The sequence below is a fragment of the Lagenorhynchus albirostris genome, chromosome 17 (genome assembly GCF_949774975.1).
Source record: "Lagenorhynchus albirostris chromosome 17, mLagAlb1.1, whole genome shotgun sequence".
Classification (NCBI taxonomy): domain Eukaryota; kingdom Metazoa; phylum Chordata; class Mammalia; order Artiodactyla; family Delphinidae; genus Lagenorhynchus; species Lagenorhynchus albirostris.
Window position 1 is genome coordinate 73,897,353 of NC_083111.1, and position 25,842 is coordinate 73,923,194.

Sequence of the window (25,842 nt, forward strand, 5' to 3'; positions counted from 1 at the left end):
ACTAACTGTCCCTGCTTTCCCTCCTAGTCTCTCTGGACTCGTGGCAGTCCCTGGCCCTCTCTTCAGTAGTTGTTGATCCATCCATCCGGAACTTTGACGTTGCCCACATCAGCACCGCTGCCACGGGTGACTTCTCTGCTGCCCGAGACCGCTGTTTGTGGGGTAAGGGGAGTTTCCACCTCCAGGTAGGGGGTTGATTGGGACAGGACCCCTCTCACACAAGTGCTCCTCAAGATTCTGACCTCAAAAACACATAGGAGACCCCGAGATCACCTGGGGTGCCTGGCCGGAAGGACCTCACCTCAGGGAGAAGACCCTGGTGGGGGGACTCTGCTCTGTAGTCTCCTCATCCTCCTGCAGGGTTGGCCATGGTCACGGTCTCCAAGGGGCTAAGCCAGCCAGAAAATGTGCAACGTTGAACCCGGTCAGAGGAAGGTCAGAGGGAGGACCTAGGGGGTTAGTCTGAGATGGAGATGCATGGAAGCTGTGATGGCTGTCCTCAGATTACAGGTGGGCCGTCGTGGCCAGGAGGAAGGATATTGTTCTGGCCAAGCTCATGGGGCAAGCAAAGGCCTATGGGTAAAACTCAAATTTCAAGAGACATTTTTCAGTGCAATATGAAGAACTTCCTAATAGGCAAAGCTGTCCACGGATGCATACTTCCTTTACAGGGTTTCAGTCACGGGTATTTAAACAAAAGCTAGGTGACCATATGATCAGAATGTTCTGCAAAGACTTCACCTTGTGAAAGAGGCCAAGATTGGGTAACATTTACACTTTTCAATTCTGAGATTACATGGATCCTCTCCCCTACAAGGTTGGATAACAATATGTGCATATTATAGCCAGGGACACCATGTACGGTTGTATAGGTTGTACATCACGCAATTCTGGGTGGTGCCACAGCACAGAGACTGGGCTATGAATAAGGCCTTTAGGCAATGCACAACTTGCTCAATCAAATGAAGCAGCACTACTTTCAGAGCTGTTTTTAGGACTGAATACCCTAATGCCATGAATCTTTTAAACAGTCTAGTGCATGACCTGGTACACATGGAAAAGGACATAACCCCTGACGGAATGTGGTGGGTGTGATGGGGTTGGGGAGGCAGAGGGAGACGAGGCTGAAGAGGAAGGCAAGGGCTGGAGCGTGAAGAGCCTTGTCTGCTACGACTTCAATCGGAGAATGACAAGAGCACATTTGTGAATAAATAAACAACCAACATCCGGACTGTTGTGTGGAAAATAGATTGATGGGAGGGTTGGGTCCTCCACCACCACTATTTTATTCCCAGCCCCTAGCACTGGGCCTGGTGTTTAAATGAAGAAGTGAGTGTTTGTATAGATGGATGCAGGCACGCATCATTGGATGGGTGAATGGATGGTGCATGGGTGGATGTACAGATTCATGAGGCACGATTGGATGGAAGGATGGCTAGCTGGCTTACTACCTTGGAAACTTTGACTTTGGGCTGACCCTGAAGGGGGATGAGGAGACTGCAGCGGAGAGCCCACCCAGGGTCTTCTCTCCCAGGTTAATTATTTCCTGCTGGGCATCCCAGGTTATCTTGGGATGAATGGAAGCAGGGTTGGGTGGATGATACACAGATTTATGGATGTAAAATTGCATGGATGGATGGAGGGATGATGCTTGGATAGATGGAGGGTTGCATGCATGGATTCATGGATGTATGATTAGATGGTAGCATAGGTGGAGGGATGGATGGATGGATGGATGGATGGAGGGATGGATGATGAATTCATGGATGCAGGATTGGATACATGACTGAGGTGATCTCTCAGGCCCAAGCCCCACTCATCTCCTCCTCCACAGAATGCTCCCATCACCAGGCCTGCCTTGTCACCACTCTGCAAACCCAACCTGGCGTTGTGAGGTGTATGTTCTATGCTGATACCCAGAGCTGCACACACAGCCTGCAGGCCCAAAACTGCCAACTTCTGCTCCATGAAGAGGCCACCCACATCTACCAGAAGCCAAGTAAGTGCTGGCCTGTGTCTTTGCAGCCAGCCATTCCTGAGGGCCTGGGTGTGGCTGAGAGGGACTGTCCGAGCACCTGGTGACTCATGGGCAGTGGCTTTTGAGGTTCTTAAGGGAAAGTCAGTCAGAGTCATCCTAGGCTCTGTGGCACTCACATGGGATGGACTGAAGGAAGGTGAAAAACCCTACTTCTGACCTAGAACTTCTCTGCACTGCCTTTATTCATTACTTCCTTTGAGTTATAGAAGCCATTTTGGCCTTTGCATTTCTGAGTAAAATAATTAAATAGACCACTTTTTAACTACTATTTTAGAATTTAGAAAGTTGTTTCACATGCCTTATCCCATTTGATACTCACACTATCCTGTGAGGTGGCAAGATAAGGGTTTTATCCCCGTCTGAGAGATCAGGAGACTCTGGTCCAGGGAAGTTAAGTTATTTCTCTGATTTCACACAGCTAGCGATGACAGAACGGGGACTTAGAGCCAGATCTCCTGTCTCTAGAGGCAGTCCTCTCCCATAAAACCGCATCGCCTAAAGACCACACCACAGTGCCCGGAGAGAGCAGCTGCTTCCGGCTCGGTTTAGTTTAGAAACATTGAATAACGTGCTATTATGTGTCAGCCCTTGTGTTAGGTGCTGGGGATACAGGGGTGAAGCAAGCAAGGAGAGAGCAGCATATAAGTGCATCCCTAAGTGAACTAACAAGAGCTGTGGAACAGGAAACACGGGAATCGAGGGCCTGGGGGACACACCTCCCCCATTAAACATGCTTATGGGATGAAATGAATAACTTTTTAGAAATGTTGGCCATGTCTGCCATCTTATCTTCAAGAGCAGATGTCAGCAAACTCCCTCTGTAAAGGGCCAGATAATAAATATTTTAGGCTTTACAGCCACAAGTCTCTGTTCCAGCTACTCAGCTCTACTGTTGTAGCAGGAAAGCGTCCACAGACAACAACAAATCCACAGGCATGGCTGTGTGCTAATAAAACTTTATTTACAAAACCAAGTAGCAGTGGGATTTGGACCCACCCTGTGCTTGAGCATTAACGGTCCTTCAGGCCTGTCTGGATCCAGTGACGTCTCCTCTGCCCCCTCCTGCACCTCAGCCTTTAGATCCGGAGAGGGCCCCCAGGGCTGGGAGTGCTTTGATTCCTGTAAACTGAGGTCTTGGGCCCTTAATCTCTAGGCTTGTCTTCTCTCAGGACGTTTACGTCATTCAGTGAGTTAGACAGATTTCACCCATAGTGTAGCTAATCTGCATGGTAGTCCTGCTGAGAAATGCCTTCACTTCGAGGTCTGAGTTCTGTAAAACAAATCCGGCTGCTTCTCTCCTAATGCTGTGTGTCTCAAATTCAATGTGAAATGCTCACTTTCCAGCAGAAGATGCACGCCCACATTTATCTACGTAGATGTTATTTGTCTGCACCTAATGCATATGTAGAGCTACAGATAACTTTCTTAATCCAGAGAGTCACAGGGCCTAAATATGTGGGTATTCTGAAAGAAGCCACATTTCTGCAGAAGATTCCAAAGGGAGAAATGCACATCAAATGTTTTCCCCATGTTGGATCTCTTTCAGTCTGGGATTCACTGGGCAGCCTCTGGAGGGAGGCTTAAATACCACCATCTGTGGGGAAGCAGGCTTGCCTTCCCTCGAAATGCTTTAGCTTTTACATTTTCTGTCTTCGCTCCCTGCTTCAGATGCTGCCACATTGGTGAAATGTGGCTGTTTCCTGCAGAGCTGACCTCAGATGGTTTGCTACTTTAGGGCCCACAGTCCTGAATGCTGGCCGGAGAGCCTGTGATTTGCAATTGAAACAGGAAATCTTGTGAGAAGGAAAGAACCGTGGGAGTGAGAGCAGTCATGATTTGTGATCAAGGCCAGATTACAAATCGGCAACTGTTTCTTTCCATCCTGAGTTTCCATTTTGAGTTCTAACTCACATGCCAGTGTTTATGCAACAGTTTTCACTCACTGTTTCCTTCCTTCCTTCCTTCCTTCCTTCCTTCCTTCCTTCCTTCCTTCCTTCCTTCCTTCTTCCTTCCTTCCTTCCTCCCTCCCTCCCTCCCTCTTTCCCATTCACTCATTCATGTGTTGATCTCCTGTCATTTGCCAGGCACTGGGCTTGGGACATTACAGGCATTGTGTTATTTATTCCTAACATCTTTGCATTGTAGGGACTGCTACTGTTCCTATTTTGCAGATGGGAAAATTGAGGATGAGAAGAATTATAGAGGTTTTCTAAAGTAGCTGGTCCATAACACAAAACACAGGCCTGCTGGACTCCTCAGACCATCCGTTGTTTCCTCCTCGCCACACTGACCCTCAGTGGCCTGGCAGTCATGAATGCACATCACGCCAGGGAGTCTTGACCTCGGCACCATTGACAACTGGGAGCAGAAGGCTCATTGTGGGGACCTATCTTCTCTGTTGCAGGATGTTTAGCAGCTTCTCTGGCCTCTGCCCTATGAGATACCAGTAGCTAGTATCTCTCCCCAACCCTTATGACAACGAAAAGCATCTCCAGACATTGTCAAATGCTTCCTGGGGTCAAAACCACCTCTAATTGAACCACTGCATGGTACCAAGCTTTTGAGGAATGGATAGACTTCCGCCTGCCTGTCTGTCTGTCTGTCTGCCTCCTCTCCCAGGCTCAACATGTTGGAAATAATGAGAGACCCCCCCGCTTGACACACACACACAGACACACACACACACACACACACACACAGACACACACACACACACACACACACACACACACACACACACACACTCTCTTCACCAGTGTTGGTTTCCTCCGTGCAAGGCCCTAAGGCCTGTGGGGAACCAGGCACAGGCCTGTCTTAAGTCCCTGAAAATGGCATCTGGCCCTGAGCCGGGGCCCAACAGAAGTTTATTGAACCAATGAATGAATGTGAGAAATATAGTGGAGGGGGTAAGACAGGGCTGAAGAAAGGCTGATAAGCGTCTGGAGGTTAGCACTACAGGGTGGGGACGGAAGGCCTGTGGAGCACAGTGCAGGGTTCGGCAGCACCAGTGTGAACTCACAGACCGGGTGGGATCCGGACCTGCACAAAGGGGGATGCACGTTGCAGACCTGGGCCGAGGCCTGGCCTTGACCCTTTGTGAACCTCTGACCCTGTGGTCAGAGTTGTGGCTCAGAAAAGTATAGCTTTGAATCCTACATCACTTTGAAGTCCTGACAGCTGCCCACCCCCAGACTCTAAACCTATTTCCTCACCAGTGAAATACAAGTACCGGGTCTGCAGTGCCTTAGCTGCAATTCTGAAATCCAAACACTCTAAAAGTCAGAAAAAAAAATTTTTTTTGTAAGTTTGTGGCAAACTCGTTTGGTGGCAATATCTGACCTGAAGTGACCGAAGAAAAGATATTATGTGTTCATCCCTCTTAGTAGGAATAACCTATACATTTCATCCCAGAAGTAACTGGTGTGTCTGTTGATGGGTCTCAACTCCACACCCCCCTGGAGGATTGGACCTTGCCCGTTCTGTGCCCCTCTGTTCTTTTTAAAATCCAAATAATTCAGAACTGTGGTAACATCTGGCCCCAGGGCGCTGAGGCAGGGGCTGTGGGCCTGGGCTGCCTCTCTGGGAAGAGCTGAGGTAGCACACCTGGGGGAGGGATTGCTCAGTGCCCGGGGAAGATCAGGTGTCTTTGCTGGGTTTCTTTTCTTTTCTTTTCTTTTCTTTTTTCCACATTGAATACTAACATGACTAGACTTAAGCTATTGGGGCCTGAATGAATAACTAACTTTCTTTTTTTTTTAATGCAGAAAGCAGTGTTTGGGCTTTTAGATTTGTTTCTTAAAGTATATTCGGAATACCTGTGAATAGAGCACCAGCTGCTCTCTCTCTCTCTCTCTCCCCCCTCCCAGACATCCCTCTGCTCGGCGTTGGGACATCTGCACCTTCTGTGACCATCACCACCCACGGCCGGCTGCTGGGCAGGTCCCAGGCCATCCAGGTGGGCACTTCATGGAAGCAAGTGGACCAGTTCCTGGGAGTTCCATATGCCACCCCGCCCCTGGCGGGAAGCCGCTTCCGGGCCCCGGAGCCCTTGAACTGGACAGGGTCCTGGGATGCCACCAAGCCACGGTAAGGGTGGAGTGGAGTACATTTCGGGGGATGCCCAGGGAAGCCTTCTCCCATTCTAAGCCTTCAAAATGAGACTTGATAACAGAGCAGTGCGTTTGAATTTGAGCCATGCGTGGAGCAGGGGTTATATTTGTTAAGATGGTGTTGAGTGCTTTAACACATAAACTCCCACTTGTCGGTGACTTAACATTGTCTTGGTCCTGCACAATCCCTTTGGTGATGGAGGGGCAGGTGGGCTTTGCTCCATGCAGTAATGCGGGCACCCAGGCTGATGTGCCTTCTTCAGCACAGACCTTCTAAGGTTCCTTCTAGGAGCCTTCCTTGACTTCGCATCCAGGAAAGAGAGGCTGTGGAAGAGTCTGCAGGGGAGGTCTCCACGGCCACAGCTGCAGATGGGGCATGCATTCGTCACATGCCCCAGTGTGGCGGTGACCAGGACTCAGCCTCCCGGCCACTTCTGACTTCAGTGGGGCTGAGAAGTAAGCAGAGAAGGAAAAACACATGAGCTAGTGAAAAAATAATTTAAAAGGACTTTGATTCCCCCAACAGGAACAATATTAAAAGGAATTTTCCAAAAAGGGGAAAAAAATGGAATATCTTATTTTCCTTCGTCATCAACTGCTTTCAGTTTTGCCCATTCCCTCCCATGCATATACCACTGTAAAGAGTTGACAGATTGGATACGATTTTGTGATTTTTCTAAATTAAAGCGTGTTCAGAGCGTCTGTGGAAAGAGCACCCATGTCTCCCTCTCCCATCCCCATGGCCTTTCCCCTTCCCACAGGGGTCCACAGCTCTGTCTCAAGGCAGCCGTATTCTCCCTGTCCATCGCTCCCACGGCTGGCTGCTGGGCAGATCTACAGGCCCAGGGCCAGAGAGAGGGATGGGCAGGAGGCTCTGGACTGCTCCAGGCAAGCAACAGTGGAGGCTTAAACTAGGACAGTGGCAGAAAGATGCAGAAAGTCATGAATAAGTCTCCACCATTGGGCAACCAGAGAAACAAATATGGACTAATTAGAACACTTTAGCGTGTTAGGAGACACCCATTTGACAGGTGAGGTGGTTGAGGCTTTTGAGTGGAGAGTAGTTGGAGAGCTAGGTTCATCAGAGCCCAGTGCTAACGAGGCCCGGGCGGGTAACCATCATGCCTCCATTAGATGTGCCCCAGGTGCAGCCTCAGCTCTTATGCCGGGAGATGTCCCACTGGCACACTTGGACTCTGTACTGACGTAGAAAACCGGTTGGGACACCTCATCCCAGCAGGTCTGCTCCCTTGGAGCCAGGAAGGGCCCAGGTTGCAGGTGACACACACTTTCCTCTTTATCCGGGCATCCTTCTCTCTGGACCAGCCCTTTGTCCCTGTGGGATGTTCCTCAGGCCCGTGGTAGAGAGAGGGATGGGCATGCTGCTCTTTCCACCATTTACTCACCAATCCCATTAACCATTTCCTGAAGCTGCCTAAATGCTGGTGGGCCGCTGGGCTTTTGGAATGGGGCAGTGGGCTCTGCCGCCGCTGATGGGAAGGGGGCTGGGACTTGTCACTTTGGTTGTTTTCCCTGCAAGTCATGCCTTCTGTCTGTCTGTACTTGCAGCGCCAGTTGCTGGCAACCAGGCGCCAGGACGCCTTCGTCCCCCGGGGTCAGCGAGGACTGCCTGTATCTCAACGTGTTTGTCCCTCAGAACATGGTGAGTGCTGCAGCCCTGAAAACTATGTTTGCCCTGAAAATGGCCCCATTAGAAATCCCCAGCCCCAGAGCGGCCAGCACAGTCCGCCCTGCACTCTCCTGGTGGGTTCTTGGCTTCCTGAGGCCTGAGTGGCTGAGAGCAAGCCTGGGTCCCCCACGGCCTCACCTGATCTCCCGCACGGGAGCACGTGCGTGGCTATCCGGCTCCGGCCCTCCAAGAAGTATTCATAAAGCGCCCGTCACAGGAGGGGCTGTTCTCAGTGGGAGGAGCAGAAATAAACAGATAAGCAGATAAATATTGGACAACTGTGGTATTAATATGGTTGTGAAGAAAAACACAGCAGGGGAGGAGACGGAGTGGCAGGAGGAGTGAGGTAGGTGGTGATCAGGAGGGCGCGCCTGAGCAGGGGTGCGGACGAGGCGGGGTGAGAGCCACGCCAGCGGGTGAGGGCCAGCCGCTGACGCAGGGCCCCCTGGAGGGCCGCGGGCTGGGGGAGTGTGGAGCTGGATCAAACTAATCCGCAAATGAGGAAACCAGCGGCTCTTCTTGGAGAGACCCTTGGAGAGACCCCCCTAGTGGGTATTTCTTTCCATGTGGTCTCTCATTCGAGGCAGTTCTAGAGGGTGAGGCTTGGGAGGTGACCCTGACTTTGGTTAGGTCCTGCTTTGAAGGCTGTATCTGCCTAGGTGGCAGCTATGATCCTGATGTTGAGTGTTTGAGTTTCCTGTTTGGGGGGAAGGGTCGGAGCTCATGAGAGAAAACAGAACTGATGAGCCTCAGGAAACATGAGTTTCTGGTGACGCCAGCCCTGTACTGGCAGATCCCATGGTACATGTGACTGGGCCACCGCTTCCTGGTCCCCTAGTTTACCAGCAGTGAGAGGCGGTGTACTTTGGAGGCTTGGTCACAGCAGGCTGGCCTGAGTAAGCTTTGGAACAAGGGCGCCTAAATGTGCAGGCCCTCCTGGGCTGCATGAATGGAAGTATTCTCTCTTGCTCGCGTGCTACTCAATAAAAATAACTCAGGGTACTTTGAGGAGGGGAGACAGGGCCTGTCCCTGACCTCTCTTGTGGCCCACAGCAAATGAAACCAAGGCCACCTGAGCTGGCCTTTTTCTATGGCATTTAAAAGGCCTCCTGTTGGAAGAATCAACAAGCCTACCAGGTGGTGACATCTACGAGAAGGGGTGTCCCAGAGGGAGGAGGGGGCTGGGGTCAGAATTCTGCTCGGTCCCTTCCTTTCTGTAGATGTTTCAAGAAGCCACTTCACTGCTCTGAGCCTCTGTTTTCACACCTGTAGAATGGGGGTGCTTAGAGTCATCTACCTTGTGAGGCGGAAGCTCTAATCAGACGTTCTAGGTGAGCACACTTAGCACGGCACCCACCCGGGCAGGTCCTTGGTCAGTGTTTGCTGTTGGTGTCGGAGCCCAGGGCACATGGAGTAGAGAAGTCACAGCCCAGGGATTCAGGGCCTGAGTGAGCGAGAGCCACCTGGGGCCTTGCATTCACCATGGCCTGGGGCGGGGTGTCAGATCCCCTAGACGGAACACAATATTCTGATAGGAAGGGGTCAACCTGGGTTCAGATCCCAGCTCTGCTACTCATAGCCATGTGACCTGAGGCAGGCTATTTAACGCCAGCAAGCCTCTGCTTCCTCATCGGTAAAATGGGAGTAACGACAACATGCCACCCTCACGGAGCTGTTTGAGGACTGAATAAGTGACACACGCCAATAGTCAGCATGGTGCCTGGCGCTCAGTCGGGCTAAAAAAGGTGGCTCTGTGTTAACAAGATGGGATTCCAGGGATGGTGACCAAACTCAAGGACTCCCCAAGGAGGACACAGAACCGTCTTCCAGAGTAAACGCGGGCCAGGAGCTGGGCTGCTGGGAGACCACGTGGCTGCATGGAACAGGTCCCCGGCTCACTCGGCAGCGTGGGCAACGTGTCTTCACTTTTTATGGCGCTCTGGGTCCTCATCCGGGAGGTGGGTTTTGCTCCTTTGCTCAGTCTGCTCTATCAAAGTACCACAGACTGGAAGGCTGAAACCACAGAAGGGTATTTTCTCATGATTTTGAAAGCCAGAAGTCCAAGATCAAAATGTCTACAGGGTTGTTTCCTTCCGAGGCCACTCTCCTTGGCTTGTAGATGGTCATCTTCTCCTCCCTGTGTCTCCGCAGGCCTCTCCTCTGTGTGCATCTGTGTCTAAATTTCTTCTCTGTATGAGGACGCCAGTCCTATTGGATTAGGGCCATCTCGTTACAGGACTTGTCTCCAAACACAGTCACAGTCTGAGGCAGCCAGGGTTAGGGCTTCAAGATGTGAATTTGGGGGGCACACAATTCAGCCCCTAACTGAGACTAAATATGCTTACAGGGCAGAGGTGAAGGAAGAGTCGTGCGTCGCCTCACAGTTGGGCACCTGCATGGGGAAGGTACCCTCACCAAGCTCTGGGGGGTGAGGGTGGCCGCCTGGAGCTCCCACATTTCTCCAATCCCTACAGGCCCCCAACGTGTCTGTGCTGGTGTTCCTCCACAACGCCGCAGAGGGCAGGGCCAGCGGGGGCCAGCCGGCCGTGGACGGCTCCTTCTTGGCTGCCGTTGGCAACCTCATCGTGGTCACTGCCAGCTACCGAGTGGGCGTCTTTGGCTTCCTGAGTTCCGGTGAGTTGCTGGCGTTGGTGGGGACCGCTGACCTCCTGAGCCGGGTGTGTTCTTTGTGTGCGTTTAGTCCTTTCTTCCCCAAGCCCCATTCTTCCCAGCCCGCAGCCCTCCTCCAGCCCGCTGAGCAGGGAGTGGTATGACCAGTGCGTTCACGAGACCCTCCAGCCATGCTGATGCCCATAGATGAGAGTCACAGTTACTACTGATTACACTTATCATGTGTCTGAAGCTGTTCCAAGTACGTTTTATCTTGTGATGTATCTGTGTGTGCGCGTGTGTGTACCGAGACCCCAGAGGGCTAGACCCTTGCTGAAGTTCACGTGGTCAGGAAGGAGCAGAGCCAGGATTCATCACCAGGGTCGACCTGCCCTGGAGACTCTAAGGCGTGGATTAGAGCTCTTGGGCCCTCAGGAAGCCATTTACTGGAGTGAGGGCTGCATAGACAATGATTTCTGATTCACCTCGAATTCCAGATCGCTTGTGAACATCCAGCCTGTCCCCTTTCCAGTCACAGATGCCTTTATCACTCTGGTTATGCCCTCCACCTTCCCCACCAGCCCACAGGGCAGAATTGAGGCTTGGACCAATCCCAGCGTCATCCACCCATGTCTCTTCCTCCATCTCCCCACCCCCCCACCCCAACCCCCAGTGGTAGGGCAGTTGTTTGACAGGCAGACGTGGCAGAGGGCAGACACGCTGGTCTGGGAATCTGAAGAGCCAAGGGTTGTCGGTGTGACCTTGGATAAAACCCTTCCTTTCTCCAAGTCTCAGTTTTCTCCTCTGTAAAATGGGAATAATTTTACCCAACTTCCAAAGTCACTGTGAGGCTCCAATGATATGCTACATGTGAAGGGACTTTAGAGGCTGTGATGGGCTTTAGGAGTCCTCAGGGACAGGCACCTAGCAGCATCTCTGTTCTCTGGGGATCTCATTTAAGACCTGGAATGTCTTGCCTGCTGAGTATGGCTGGGTGGGTGGGAGGTAGCCTGGTGGGAATGACGGACTCCTCCAGAATGTGGCCGAGTGGAGCAGGCATCCTGCGTGAGCAGAAGCCAGGCAGTGCTGGGGAATGAGGGCTGGGTGGACCACGTGGCAGGAGGCCTTGAGTGTCATAAAGAAGATTCTTCGTCTGCACGACAAACATGAAACAGGCAACAAGTTAAGGCAACATGCGACCAGGTGCCAATGAGGGGAATGTGGATGATGACCAGATTCCAGACTTTCCTTCAGTGGTGCAGGGGCAGCTGCTGGAGCACTGAATGCCCTGCCCAGGTTTTCTTTCCTCTTTTCAAACACACGACTGACAATCTGTTAAATCAGGAGCTCCTTTCTCTAAAGAGATGGTGAAACTCAGAACCCAGCCTGTGGGACCCGCTCAGGTGGAGCATTTCACAGACACAGCTGACTCTGGCTCAGAGTGTTTCCAGACACAAGAGAGCGAATTTCCATATGCCATCCCTCCGTGAGGGGGCGGGGATTATGATTTCATGGGCTGTGATCTTATGGAGAATTCTGTGGGCTTCCTGGAAGGGAAATTCATTTCTGCTGCCGGCGAGGCAGAGTCTGGGGTCGGAACTCTTCCAGAACACCCACACCTTCTCACTCCTGACTTGCAACACTGCCTGTTCCTTGTGCTTAAAGCAAAGCTGTCAGCAAGAGAGAAGGAGAGTTACCCTCACCCAGCACCCATCTCTACCAGACATCTTTTCTGGGTGACGTCATTTCAGTCTCCAGGCACCTTTGCGAGGTCAGCCCTGTGCGGTCATGTCATAGAGGAAACGACGAGGCTCAGAGAGGTTAAGGGACTTTATGCCCCGCAGCCGTGAGTTAAATTTAATGTCACACTGGGCGTTGAATCCCGTGGATGAAGCACTAAGAAGAAATGGTAGCTTGCTCCCTCGATGTTTTCGGTTTTATTGTTGTTGTTGTTGTTTTCGCAACTTTCACAATCTCTTTTAATTCAGGACAGTTTTAAAATATCTTTAACATATAACTTGAGTGTTCAAGGAAATAGGGAAAGGAGAAAAATGTTAACTTAGTTGTTTCACAAATATAATCTCTTTTAAAACTGAAAAAAACCCCAGCTATCTAAAGTTGACATGTCTGGAAAAGTTATGTGTGCCACTCTCTCTCCCCCCCAAAGAAAAGAAAGCTCCTCAAAGAGAATTGCTTCCCCTTAAAGTTGCACATTTAAAACTGGGGTTCCAGGAGTTTCCATGGTGTTTGCCTTCCTGTTTACGTGTGTTGTCTGTGTAAGGGTCCTCTCAAGAATTTGTGGTGTTTGTTCTGTTTCTTAAGCTGGGTGGTGGGTTAACATGTTTGCTTTTTTCTCATGCTTTATATATAGTGCTTATATAACATATATGATATATGATTCATGTAAGGGTAAGCTATTTTTTAAAAAGTGGGGATATATATATACGTATAACTGATTCACTTTGCTGTACAGCAGAAACTAATGTGATACCATAAAGCAACTATACTCCAATAAAAATTAATTAAAAAAATAAATGTAGGAGACAGGGGATACAGAGGAAGAAAGAAGAAAGAACAATACTTAGCAGTTAATGTTAAAGATTGAGAATAGGTATCATTTTAAAAAATAGTTTACTCTCCCTTGGTGTTTAGAAATGCCCTACAGATTCCTCATTCTTCTGTGTACAGAGAGGATCAGTGTTTTTTTGGGGTTTTTTTTGTTTGTTTGTTTTTTTGCGGTATGCGGGTCTCTCACTGCTGTGGCCTCTCCCGTTGCGGAGCACAGGCTCCAGATGCACAGGCTCAGCGGCCATGGCTCACGGGCCCAGCCGTTCCGCGGCATGTGGGATCCTCCCGGACCGGGGCACGAACCCGTGTCCCCTGCATCGGCAGGCGGACTCCCAACCACTGCGCCACCAGGGAAGCCCAGGATCAGTGTTTTAATTCATTTAGGCTCAGGCAGCTTTTCCTTGCTTTATTCTGGAGACCTCCTGGTACTTCCCACATTCCAGAGCTTTAGCATCTCTTATCTGGAGCTCCTTGCAGTTCAGCCCCTAGGGGAGCCATCAGTCAATCAAGAAACTGAGACCCAGAGAGTGGCCGCCAGGGCCGGTGGGTGGAGGGGCAGCAGCTCTAGGACACACACACAGGCTCATGGCTGCAGACGACCGCCTCCCGCCAGACACTGGGCGTCCCACGGCAAGGTTCCAGGCGGAGAAGGTGTGCACTCACAGCAGAGGGAGAAAAGAGCAGGTGTGCGATTCAGCTAAGCCCCCAATAAACTTCCAACACAAATACATCATCCCTTTCCCATGAAAAAAAATATATAGGGAATTCCCTGGCGGTCCAGTGGTTAGGACTCGGCGCTTACACTGCCGAGGGCGCAGGTTCAGTCCCTGGTCAGGGAACTAAGATCTCACAAGATGAGTGGCGCAGCCGAAAAAAAAAAGAAAAAAAGAAAAGAAAAAAATACATATATGTAATGGATTTCATTATCTAGATGATCTTAAGTTTACAGAATAATTTGAGCATAAATTACAGAGTTCCCATATGCTGCATCCTCCCCTGCCTCAGTTTCCCCTGTTAAGGTCCCGCATTGGTGCCACACACTTGTTACACTCCATGAGCCCATAGTGGTATGTTAGTATTGACTAAAGTCCATACTCTACAGCAGGGCTCACTCTTTGTGTTGTACATTCTGTGGGTTTTGACAAACATCATGACGCGTGTCCACCAATCATACAGAATAGTTTCACCGCCCGCCCTGAGACTTGCCTGAGCTCCACCGACTCATCCCTCCTCCTTTCCATTTTAAATAGTTGGAAACTGTGGTTCAGGACAGGTCTGGAAAGAGCTGGGCGACTTCAAGTGCCAGCCCCAGACTGGTGTCCTGCACAGTGTACAGGATTCGCACCCGAGAAGAGCAAGGTCCAGGGGCAGCTCCTCGCTCCATGGGGCTCAGGGGCTCTGGGGGGGGTCCCTCGGTCCCTCCCTCAGCGTCCCATCCCATCCCAGGCTGCCCGTCTCTCAGGAGATCAAGCATGTGAAGGCAAACACCGGGAACCTTGCTGGTACCTTGCAGGGGCTCCCGGGGGCTAATGCCCCTTTCCTTTCCCTGGCAGGGCCTCTCCAAGCCAGGGCTCTGCTGCAGCCATGTCCCGGCCCTGCATCTGGCCACCAGCAACTGCAGCCCATGGCATTTACTGAGTTAGGCCAAGCTGCTGCTTCATGTACATTGTCTCATGTGATAAATGTGTGCAGCATCTGCTATTGTAGCCCAGAGTGAAGATAATCCCCCAAGAGCTCCAGACTCCAGAGGCACATTAAGAAAGGGATGGCAGGAAGCTGAAAACAGCAGCTCACGCCAGGCCTGCGCCGACCAGACAAACTCGTGTTGTCTGCGAGAAACCCAGCAGTACTTAAAAGGAGCACGATTCCTGATGAAGAGCAATTGGGAAGGAAGTGAGGGGGTTGATGATGGGCCAGGGAGGCCCTCTCCCAGCCTGGACCCTGCCGGTGGGACAGACCCCAGGGCCGTGGGACACAGTGATTATCCTTCTCTCTCTGGTAAAGCAATGCAGCAAGGGCAACCCAGGCCAGTGGCGTGCAGGATCAGAGGAGTGGGTCGGCCGTGGCTCGCGGGCGCCCTGCAGGGTGTGGGAGCAGAGGAAGTGGGCTTTGGCCAGGGAGACAGACCGAAGGCCAGACTCGTAACACACCCATCACCCCGTCCTCCCTGGGGCGCTTGGAGCCTCCCCTCTGAGGGGGTCTGCTCACCATCCTAACCAGAAAAACAGGCACAGAGTCCTGCCCCCGTCACAGATGTAATTTTTGCTACTAAAGACAAGGCAGACCGTGCAAAGGGCACCTGTGAGATAATGCTGGGACCTAAACCTGTTTCATTTTGTTTAAGAAAAACCAAACAAATTCCAGAGTGCTTTATGCCAGGCACTGCACTGTTCTGTTCCTTTTACGGATATTAACAAATTCAATCATCATAACAACCTATTGAGGTTGGTACTATTATTATTCCATTTTACAGACAGGGAAAGTCAAGTCACATTAAGTAACTTGTCCAGGGCCCCACACAGCTAGTAGGTGTTGGGACCTGTGCCCAGCTCGTCTGGCTCCATAACCTGCCTGCTAAGCCCACACACCATGATGCCTTCTATTGATGGCCATCAACAAGAGCTGGGGGAGAACCCACTGTGAGCCCAGCTAAGGAGCTTTAGAGCGACAGATGAAGAAATCAGATGAGCTAGCAAGAGCCGGTTAGACAGTGAGGGAACAGTCGAATGTTTGCTGGTGTGTTCTGACCAGAGAGGTGGGAGCATGGAGCTGGGGGGGCCCATCAGGGCAGCGTGAGGCAGATGGGGAGGAGCGCCATCACGCTGTCCGGACACCTTCCTCTCACACCCATCTCCCTCCTGGACTGTACACGCCTGGCCAGCAGAGAGCAGCCCTGTCCAGTTTCACACCCCCAGCAGCACTGCACGCTATGTGTTTGTGGCGGGGCTGAGCCAGGTGAGACGGAGTCCCAGAGGATAAAGAGAATGGAGCTCAACCAAGGCCAGACTGCAGGGCAATGAACACAGGTGATGAGCAGACGCCGATGGCTGGACAAGGGCAGGTGTTAGAAAGTGAAGGGACCCAGACTGTTCAGATGGGCTGAAGTCAATCTTAGAGGAGCTGAAAAGCCAGGAAGGAGTTAGACTTGATGCGGCAGGAATGAGGGAGTTATGAAGGCTTCTGAGCAGAGAAAGTTCCATAAATAGAGTACTTAAATTTTTTAATGAAAATAACACAGTGCCTTGCACACCATAGATTTTTTGGACAAACGTTTGTTGAATTGGATTGAATGTTAGGACGAAGAGCTCTGAGTGTGCATTGGATTTAAGTGCCAACTTGATCTCGAATTTGCTTCTTGCACCTCAACAGACTCTTTCCCTCTCAAGTCTCAGGTTCCACCAGGGGAGGAAAGGGTTGAATTAGACCATCTCAGAGCAGCGAGGTGGCTGCTTCGTGTGCACGTCCTGGAGGGCGTCTGCTTCGAGGGCCAGGATCTTGTCTATCTTGCTCTCTGCACTACCCAGCACAGCACCTGGCGTGAGGTGAAGCCCAGTTCGGACTTGCCTCCTGAATGCACCCTCATCTCTGACATCCTAGGGGTCTGTAGACCCCAGAATGTCAGCACTGTAAGTGGGAAGCTGGTACATGGGGAGTGAGAGTCAGGGACAGTGGCATCCCTCCCTGTTGTCACTAGAAATGCAGGCCGTGGGTGTCACTTCCCAGACTGGGTCCTGCTCAGCTGGTGCCCGGCTTTCCTGCCCTCCCTCAGACCTTGGAAACAAAAGCACTCATCCTAACCAATGGAATGTGCATGTAATCCAGAAAAGTCCGCAGAGAGGATGGTGCCAATGGCTTCACTAAACCCAGAACATGAAATGCATTTGAAGAAATTCTGAGTGTCTCCCCAGCTGGAAGAGTAATTCGTACCGTTATGTCCACTGAGCTGGTGTTCTCGTCAGCTTTGTGAACACCATTTTGGGGAATCGGACGCAAGGTCTTTCTGGTTTTCTATTTGGGAATATGGGTTCTTTCTGATAGTTTTTCACTTGACATTGAATCGTGTTCATAATAACTGTAGTCATTTCATTTACCTAACATTTCATAAGGACCTACTCCGTGCTTCTGGTTTTCATGGGGGGTAGAGTCTAGCAGGGGAGCCAGTGGTGACAAATGCTTTGAAAGGGGCCCCTCACTTCCCCTGAGGGCTGCCTATGAGCTGATGGTGTAGCTAAGACTTGGAGGATGACTGGGCCAGAGGAGGGAGTTAGAGAAGGTCAAGGGGAGAGGGCACAGCTCTGGGTGGAGGAAATCACATGTGCAAGCACAGGCATGGGGGAGGGTGGGGCTGGTGTGTTTGAGCCTCTGAGGGGAAGCCTGGCTGGTTGCAGCACAGAACAGTGGGGAGACAAAGGGAGATGTGGCCTGAGAGATGGATGGCCCGGTCCCGGGGGGCTTTGAATGTGATAGAAGAACTGAAATGGTGTCCTAAGGACCATGGGATGAGAGGGGACATTTTACATAGGATGGGGCAGGGTGTGTGTGTGTGTGTGTGTGTCAGAGAGAGAGATAATCAAGATTCTAAGTTTAGAAGACCACTCTGCATGCGCCATGGAGAATTCACTGTAGGGAGGAATGTGTGGATACAGGAGGCCAAGGAGAAGCGTGGAGGAAAGGGGGTGGCAGTCAGTGGCGGGAGAGCCTGCAGCGGCTGGGGAGGAGGGGGACACGGTCGAAGGAGGAGTCGGGGAGACTCCCGCGAGGCCGTGCAGGAGCAGGGTGGGCGGTGCCGCGCTTGAAGGAGAAGGTAAGAAACTCTGCCGAGGCCGCCGGTGGGAGCGCTCAGGAGACTTAGAATCAATTCCCTTTGGGGCTGAATGGACCTGAGGTACCTGTGAGACAGCCTCCTGGGGGAACTCGAGGGGCCCAGGCCTGGGAGAGTGCCCTGGGCTGCGGACACAGTCCCGAGAGTCTTTGCACATAGGCGGTGGTTGGAGCCACGGGTTCTGCTGGAGTTTCCTGGAAAGAAGCCAGAGACGAAGGGCATGAACCTCGGCTCAAACCAGAGCAGGCTTGGTGTTTCAGGGCAGTTAGCGGTGTAGACTAAGAGGGGCCGTTGAATTCAGAGGACGCTCGAAGGGCCTGGGTACGGCGTGTCCCAAATGCCAAGGGGAAGAGCACGTGTTGGCTGTATGGTTCCTTTGTATCTGACTTAAAACAACGTGCTGAGCTTTTGATACATATTTACTGAATTCTATGAATAAAAGAGAGATGGACTCAACTGAGTGCTGCATATGTGGTCATATACATGACTGTAGTCAAAAGGTGTGTGCTTTGGAAACAAGCAACAGGATCAAATGACAATCAACAACAAACAAACAATGTAAGAAACTTGAATCGCAGCTCTGCCGCTGCTGCGAAGGTCATGGAAGGTAGTGGGAAGAGGTGGGACCGAGAGTCTCAGCCGGGCCTGGCCATCATCGGGGGGCAGGAGACACGGAGAGTCACGGGCAGTGGGGGGAGATGGGGGGCCGGAAATTCAGCTCCTTCTCGTCGGATGCGCCAAGCCTGGGGTCTGAACGTGCAATGCCTCTCATCTGAGAAGCCGCCCTCCTCACGGGCAGTGGGGCGAGATGGGGTGGCTGTGGCCCACAGAGGTGGAGGGACACGTCTGCAGTCTCCTAGCTGAAGCGAGAATCCGGGCCGGATGGGCCTGGTTCCGGAGCCCAGGCTCTTCCCACTGCCCCACTATATTGGGAAACCACAGTCCAGACCTATGCGGGCAGGAGCCCAGGCCCCCCACCGGCACCCCGTGCCTGGCTTACACAACACGAGGATGGTTACATCCCAGGTTGCAGAATCGCAGAGTGCTGAAGGCTTTCCTCTTTCTGAAGGGTCCGGCGAGTTGAGCGGCAACTGGGGGCTGCTGGACCAGGTGGTGGCTCTGACCTGGGTGCAGACCCACATCGGAGCGTTTGGTGGGGACCCTCAGCGCGTGACACTGGCAGCAGACCGTGGCGGAGCCGACGTGGCCAGCGTCCACCTTCTAACCACTAGGGCCACAGACTCCAGACTCTTCCGGAGAGCCATGCTGATGGTGAGTCGCCTGCTCTGCCTTCAGTCTTGCTGAAGGTGGTCCCTCCTTGCCCCAGTTGGCTTCAATTGCTTGGACTTGCTTTATCCTTTGTTCTGAGTGGGTGTCCTGCCCATGGCCATCTTTCCGTGTTCACGTGAGCCCGGATGCTGCAGGGCTCCCCTGACTGCTGTCCACTCACATCTAAAATGTTAATAATTCTAGACGGGGAAGAGTTTCTATTTCCTGGGAGTGCCTCATTAGGGTTTAATAGCAATTAAAGCAGTGGAGGGCAGCTGGATCTGTCACAGAGCAACAAAGGTTTGGCCAACTTTGTTGCTGACTGGTGAGTGAAGGCAAAGAATAGAACATAACACTCAGGATTCCACTGGATGGTCTGAAGTACCTGCTGAGTGATGATGATGATGATTATGATGATGATGATGGTGATGATGGTGATGATGGTGATGATGGTGGTGTTGATGGTGATGATGGTGATGATGGTGATGATGATGGTGTTGATGATGGTGATGTTGGTGATGGTGATGTTGATGGTGATGATGATGGCATGAGAATGTTGATAGTGATGAAATAATTATGATGGAGGAAACAACCTGTTGACCACAGCATATGCTCTGATGGCTATTGTGTCACTGATGAGCTTCTAATGTTATTGAATGTCCAACTGGTGCCAGGTACTATGCTCCTTTTTGGAAGTGCCATGCTAAATAATACACGACCTAGTTCTCAGGAAGCTTGTAGTTTACTGGAGAAAGAGGTGACAAACATTTAAAGCAGATATTTAAAAGAGCGTCTTAGAGCAGCTCAGAGAGACGCTCCCAACCAAACTCAGGGGAAAGAGAGAATGTCCCAGAATGCCTCCTGAGAGAGAGACTGTGTCAGCTGATGTTGAAGGCTGTGTAGGCACGTAACCAGGGTCCTAGCGCCAAGGGAAAGTTTGGCTCTTTGCTGGGGTCTGCCCATCATGCAGTGCAGCTGGAGGACCGGGTCTGCGTGGACAGTGGTGTGGAGGCAGAGAGCAGCCAGCCTGCAGTAAACGCCTCGGGTGTCATCCTGAGTGCATGGGAGCCTTCAGCGTCTTTTGTGTGTTTGCTGGTTTGGTTTTCCGTTTTAACCAGTACTAAGTGTACAATTCACTGGCATTGAGTACATTTCAATGTAGTGCAACCATCAGCATGAACCGTCACCAGTACTTGTTCATCATCCTAAACAGAGACTCTGTACCTGTCAAACGCTAACTCCCCATTCTCCTTTCCTCCCAGCCCCTGGCAACTGCTACTCTACTTTCTGTGTCTGTGAATTTGCCCACTCTAATATGAATTTACCTCATGTTAGTGGAATCCTAGAAGATCTGTCCTTTTGTAACTGGCTTACTTCACTTAGCATAGTGTCCTCAAGCTTCGTCCACGTTGTAGCATGCGTCGGAATTTCATTCCTTTTTAGGGCTGAATGATATTCCGTTGTATGTGTACAGCACATTTTGTTTATCCATTCATCTATTGATTGATGTTTGGGTTGCTTCCCCCTTTTGGCTACTGGAAATAGTGCTGCTATGAACACTCTCATGCCATCAGAGGGTTTTAGGCAGGTGGGAAACTTGCTTAGACTCGCCTTCAGGAAGACTTCTAGAGCTCGGCGGAGGATGCGTGTAAGAGGGGCAGTGCTGGAGGAAGAGAAAGCAATGAGGAGACTACTGAGTGACCCAAAGGAAGGTACGAAGGAGAACCACTGAGGCCAGTGCCATGGACCTGCTGGCGATTCTAAGGCCATCAAACCACATCTAGCTCTCTCCAGCCTTCCCAGGATCCAAACCTGTGATCATAAGCAGGGTGGAGAAGTGTCACTGTTTGGGCACAACGGAGGCGGGATCAACATCATTGCTGTCCCTGCCAAGGAGCAGGGCCTCCTGCCACTTCATCTCTCCCCTTCAGCCACGGGAGCCTTCTAGTACTCCTTGAAGGGTCCCTGCACTAGTTCCTGCCTCTTACTGGTAGTTTCCTGTGCGTGGATTCCTTTTCTCCCGTCTTCCTCTTTGCCCTCCCTACTCGTCTTTCAGGGGCTACTTCCAGACTTTCCAGCCTCGAACCAGGCCCTCTTCCTATGGCTGATGCCATCCGTAAATCTCGTACGGCATCTCTCCTGCTTCCCCACCGGTACATAATTGCTCCTACTGCCATGTATGTCTCTCTTACAAGACTGTCATCTCCAGGACAGCCGGGGATGCCTGGCTCTCCACAGAGCCCGGGGCACCCAGCACTGCTGTCTTAGGGTCGATGCTCCGTGATTAACATCCGGGCAGTAAAGGAGCTCATGAGCCTGGGAGGGGGGGGGGTGTCAAGGGACCCACAGGCTAGTCCACTTCTTGCCTTCCCACCTCTTCCTTGTGTTTCTCGTCCTTTGCATCAGGTTTTCTTCAATCTGTCCCTTCATGCTTGGTGCATCTGAGTGTCAGGAGGCCTGAGCACAAACATCTTTCAGTTCCTGGTATTGAAAGCAGACCTTCCTGACTTTGAGTTGATCCTGAAGGGCTGTGTTGATGCCCCCAGGGCCTGCTCAGAAGCCAGACACTGAGTGGGACCCAGAGGACACCAAAAATACCTTCCAGTGCGCCCAGAAGGCAGAATTTTCCTTTTGAAAGTTCTGGAGGGTTTCGATGTTTAGGGAATTTCAAAAACTAATCTGTTTTAGCAAATGGTAGTGTATTTAAGAATAATCCCTCCATCTGTTTTAGTCATGTGGAGGTAGCCTTTACAACTGCTCCCTGCAGTTTGGGGGGATGCCTGTGAAATTATTTGGGAATGAAGAATTAAAATACTTCAAGATATTAGCAGTTCTTCAGTGTGCTCTCTACCAACAGATGTTTGGGGGAATGAATGTGAGTTGGTGCTATATTCTTGGATAAAATCTTCAGTCTTTCTACAAATCTTGGGACCAGAACTGTTGAAATTTGGACGAAACAGACTCCTGTGATAATTAATAACTTATATTTATTTGTTTAGCATGTTTGGGACCATAAGTCACTTCGAATATATTACCTCATAGATTCCTCACATTAATTTGCCAGGGACATTTATTTTATTTCTAATCTAGACAAAATAAAGCCAAGGCTCAGAGATGTTTAGTGACCCGCTAAAGAACACACAGTAAAGAAGGAGCTGCATTAGGGGTTGGAAGCTGAAGCCAAACCCTGTGTTCTTCTACACTGTGAGGCTCCTCCAAGAGCCTGTGACTCATTCGGGGTCTCAATGTGTCAGAGGAAGAGTGCAGGCCTAGGGTCAGACAAGCCTGAGTTAAGATGCTGGCCTTGGGTGAAACACTTTACCACTGCCTTCTTCATGGATAAAATAGGTGTGATTAATTCTGTCTCCTACGGGCTCACGCAGTCATGATACAAGGTCTGTAAAGTGCCCTGCACACTGTGGGAACTCAAGGAACCCGAGCTCCCCCATGTCCCATGCCAAGCGAAGGCAACTCCAGGCAAAAGCAGATCCCGAGTGTTTCACCTGCCCTGGGGGCCAGCTTGAAAAAGGAAGAGGGGAGCCATATTGCAAGCCTGAATTCTGTGGCGCTGACCCCTTGGCCAGTTTTAAGAGAAGGCAGAGGAGGTCATGTCCTCTGTGCTGTGATTCTCAGGACCCAGAAGAAATTTCCATTGCTTTCCTTTGACATTGCCCCAATTCTGCATTCCTCTGAGTGAACTCCAGGCCTCAGAAACTGGCCTCAAGCTAAGTTTTCCGGTCTCCTTTCCCACATGAGCCCTACAGTCCAGGCTCAGCAGCTCTGCCACCATTCCTAGAAAATGCTGTGCCTTCCTCTAGATCTTTCCAGGCTCTTCTGTGGTCAGCACATCCTGTTTTCCACCTGGACAATCACTCCACCCTTCGGGGCTCAGCAGAATTGGGCCTCTAAGGCTTCCTCCAGCTCTAAAACAGAAAGCATCTCACGGCGGGGAAGAGACTTCTACGTAGCGATTTTTAGGAATTCCGACTTGTTTCCCATGCTTGTTAACTTTTCTAACACATCTTATTCCATTTCTACTGTGACTCGGTGTTTGATTGGGTACGTGATTTATGCTCTTAGTAGCTCTTAGTACGGCCTTAGCACTTAGCTCAGCTCCTGGTTCAAAGAGGGCACCTGAGACCATGCTGAGTCCATTAAACCAGCAGTGGTGGAGAGCAGGGGATGCTGGCTTGGTCCCAGAGCACGGATTTTTCCTGTTTTCATACAGACCTCCCAGTGGGAGCCCTCGCCCCATTGCGTCCCTTAATCAAAACTGGCCTAGCTATTCACAGGCTTTGATGCTTCTATATATATTCTAGAATAAGTTTACGGATTTTTATAAATATTCCGGATGGGAATTGGATTGTAGTTTCATGTAATTTTTCAAATCATTTCAGAAAAATATCTATGTTTTTAGGATGTTAGTTCTTATATCCATGGATCAGTTTAACCCATAACCAGGAACATAGTATTTTTGTCTCCTTACGTCTTCTCATAGAGTTTTGAACTTTTCTCCATAAAAGTTTTGCGAAGTTATTTTGAGGCGAGACCCTACATAAATGGTTTCGTGTTTTCTATTTTACTTTCCAGTTGGTAAATACGGGTGTAGTGGAAGAAGTTGGTTCCGCATTTGGCGAGCTTTCTTACCGCCTCTAATACTTTGTCTGTTGTTTCCATTGGACTTTCTATGAAGTTATCTCATTATCTGCAAATCATGGCGGGTTTATTTCTGTGCGCTTTGGAGCAAATACTCACCTGCTCTAACAAGGAGACCCATCACAAAAGTAGCTTAAATAACAAATGCGTTTCTTTTTTTTCCTCTTTCCCATAATGTTTCCCCAGGTGTGGAGTACAGGTATCTCGTGATCTCTCGGGGGCCGGCTTCCTTCTAGGTGTTTGTCTGTCATCCCAGGGCCTTGCTGTCATCTGCAGGGCTGAGCCTGGGCTGCCAGGGATTGCAGACTGCGGGGAGGGGACGAAGGAGAGGAGAGCCACCCCTGCTGAGGTGGGGAAGGAAGGGCACATCTCCCGGCTCCGCCCCGCGGGGACCTCCTCTGGTTTTACTGCAATGACCCCAGCACCCAGGACAGTGTCTGGTATTTAATAGGTGTCCAAAAACATATCTGTAGAAAGAAACTCTTGGAAGAACAAATAGCAGAGGTATCAAAAGTAATTTGCAGGGATGTGTAGGTGAGACAAAATTTTCATAACAATTGCTAAGAAATTGTTCTCTCCCTCGATCCCTGGACATCCACCTTCAAGTTGGATGAGGCACCCTCAAAAGTCATAAAACCCTGGTTTCTTAAGGCTGCACCTCAAGAAGAAACCAAGATACTAACCAATGCGGGTTCGTCTCGTGTTCCCTGGTCTCCTCTCTCTCCAGCTGCAAGTTTATTTGAAAGTTCGAAACCCACAGAGCTTCTAGACGAACCACCCACCAGCCTCACCCAGGAAGCTCTCCCCACTTTCCAAGAATTAAATATTCATTAGGTTTATTTTAATCAGGAATACATACATGATTTAGCAAAGCGTAATGCTTCCCACTTAGAAATCCCTCCGCCTATTCCCCAAATGTTCCACCCACGTGAATCACAACAGAAAACAATACAGAAGACGCTGTATACACAGGTGTTCACCAGGTCACCCTGCCTTATGGCGGAAGCCGAGGTCCCCAGAGCTACATTCATTTCCCATACATTGGCTGGCTCTATAGAAACAGCCTTTGGGGAATGTTGAGGAAACCACAAGTGTCTTCTTGGATAAACACACTGGAATCTGATGATACAGAAAATCATGTAAGCGCGTGTGCACACACCACCAGCGCAGTGATCTCAGATGGACAGAATGCATATATACTGGACAGACAAACCTTTCCTGTTGGCAGTGCCCCTCCTCCCCCTGAATCCCTTTGCAACTGGGAAAATGCGTCACGGCGACATCTGCAGCCCCCTTCCTAACAGGATCTGGAGATAAAGGCTTCTTCTGCTCTAGAACTTTGCTATGTTTTCTCTTTCGTCTCTTAGAATTATGTTTGACAGAATTAAGCCACTCCAATTCCCATCTTTTCTAGAGCTGAGCATTTTTATTCCTGTGGCTGCCAGACTCTTTTTAGAATAAGATACTGGATGCGTTATTCCTTTAGAACTTATCAGTTTCCTTTTTTCAAAAAATCCAACCATTCTCACTTACCCAGTCCAACCAACCGTTCCACTGTTTAAAGATCCAGCTGAAACATGAGCTCCTGGGTCACCCTCACCTGACCCCACTCCCACCCAAAGCTGTGAGCTGATTTCTGCTTCTACAGCCCCCTTTCACAATATTTGTTTATACACTTTTCTCCCTGTCTACACTGCTGGGGCCCCTCCCGCTCGCTCTCTCCCTCTCTCTCTCTCTCTCTCTCTCTCTCTCTCTCTATATATATATATATATATATACACACACACACACACACACATATACATATTTTTGACCTGACACCTTACACAGAACTTAACACAGTGCCGCTTCTGGCAGTCACTGTCATGAATGAGTAATTGATGCATTAATATAGACAAGAATCTCAGCACCCCAGGGAAGCTCTTCCTGTGCTGTGAGCTGTGGTCGGCGACCTCATGAAATCTTGCGCAGTGCCAGGCCTGCCCTCGCGCTTTCACTGTCAGCAGCCGCCCCCCTCCCCCATTACTCGTGGTCTCAGCAGAAGTAGGGAGGCCATCTGACTTCTGCACACGTAGCTTTG

General features: G+C 50.6%; 1 protein-coding gene across 1 annotated transcript in view; it reads left to right on the plus strand.

The window, feature by feature from the left end:
- The window catches only part of TG (thyroglobulin), a 241,635-nt gene that overhangs the window by 126,105 nt on the left and 89,688 nt on the right, over positions 1 to 25,842 (plus strand). Inside the window, exons 36-41 of the mRNA XM_060127453.1 lie at positions 28 to 162; positions 1,835 to 1,999; positions 5,905 to 6,124; positions 7,717 to 7,810; positions 10,312 to 10,471; positions 18,907 to 19,109. Coding sequence (XP_059983436.1) covers positions 28 to 162; positions 1,835 to 1,999; positions 5,905 to 6,124; positions 7,717 to 7,810; positions 10,312 to 10,471; positions 18,907 to 19,109 — 977 coding nt within the window. The remainder of the gene's footprint in view (positions 1 to 27; positions 163 to 1,834; positions 2,000 to 5,904; positions 6,125 to 7,716; positions 7,811 to 10,311; positions 10,472 to 18,906; positions 19,110 to 25,842) is intronic.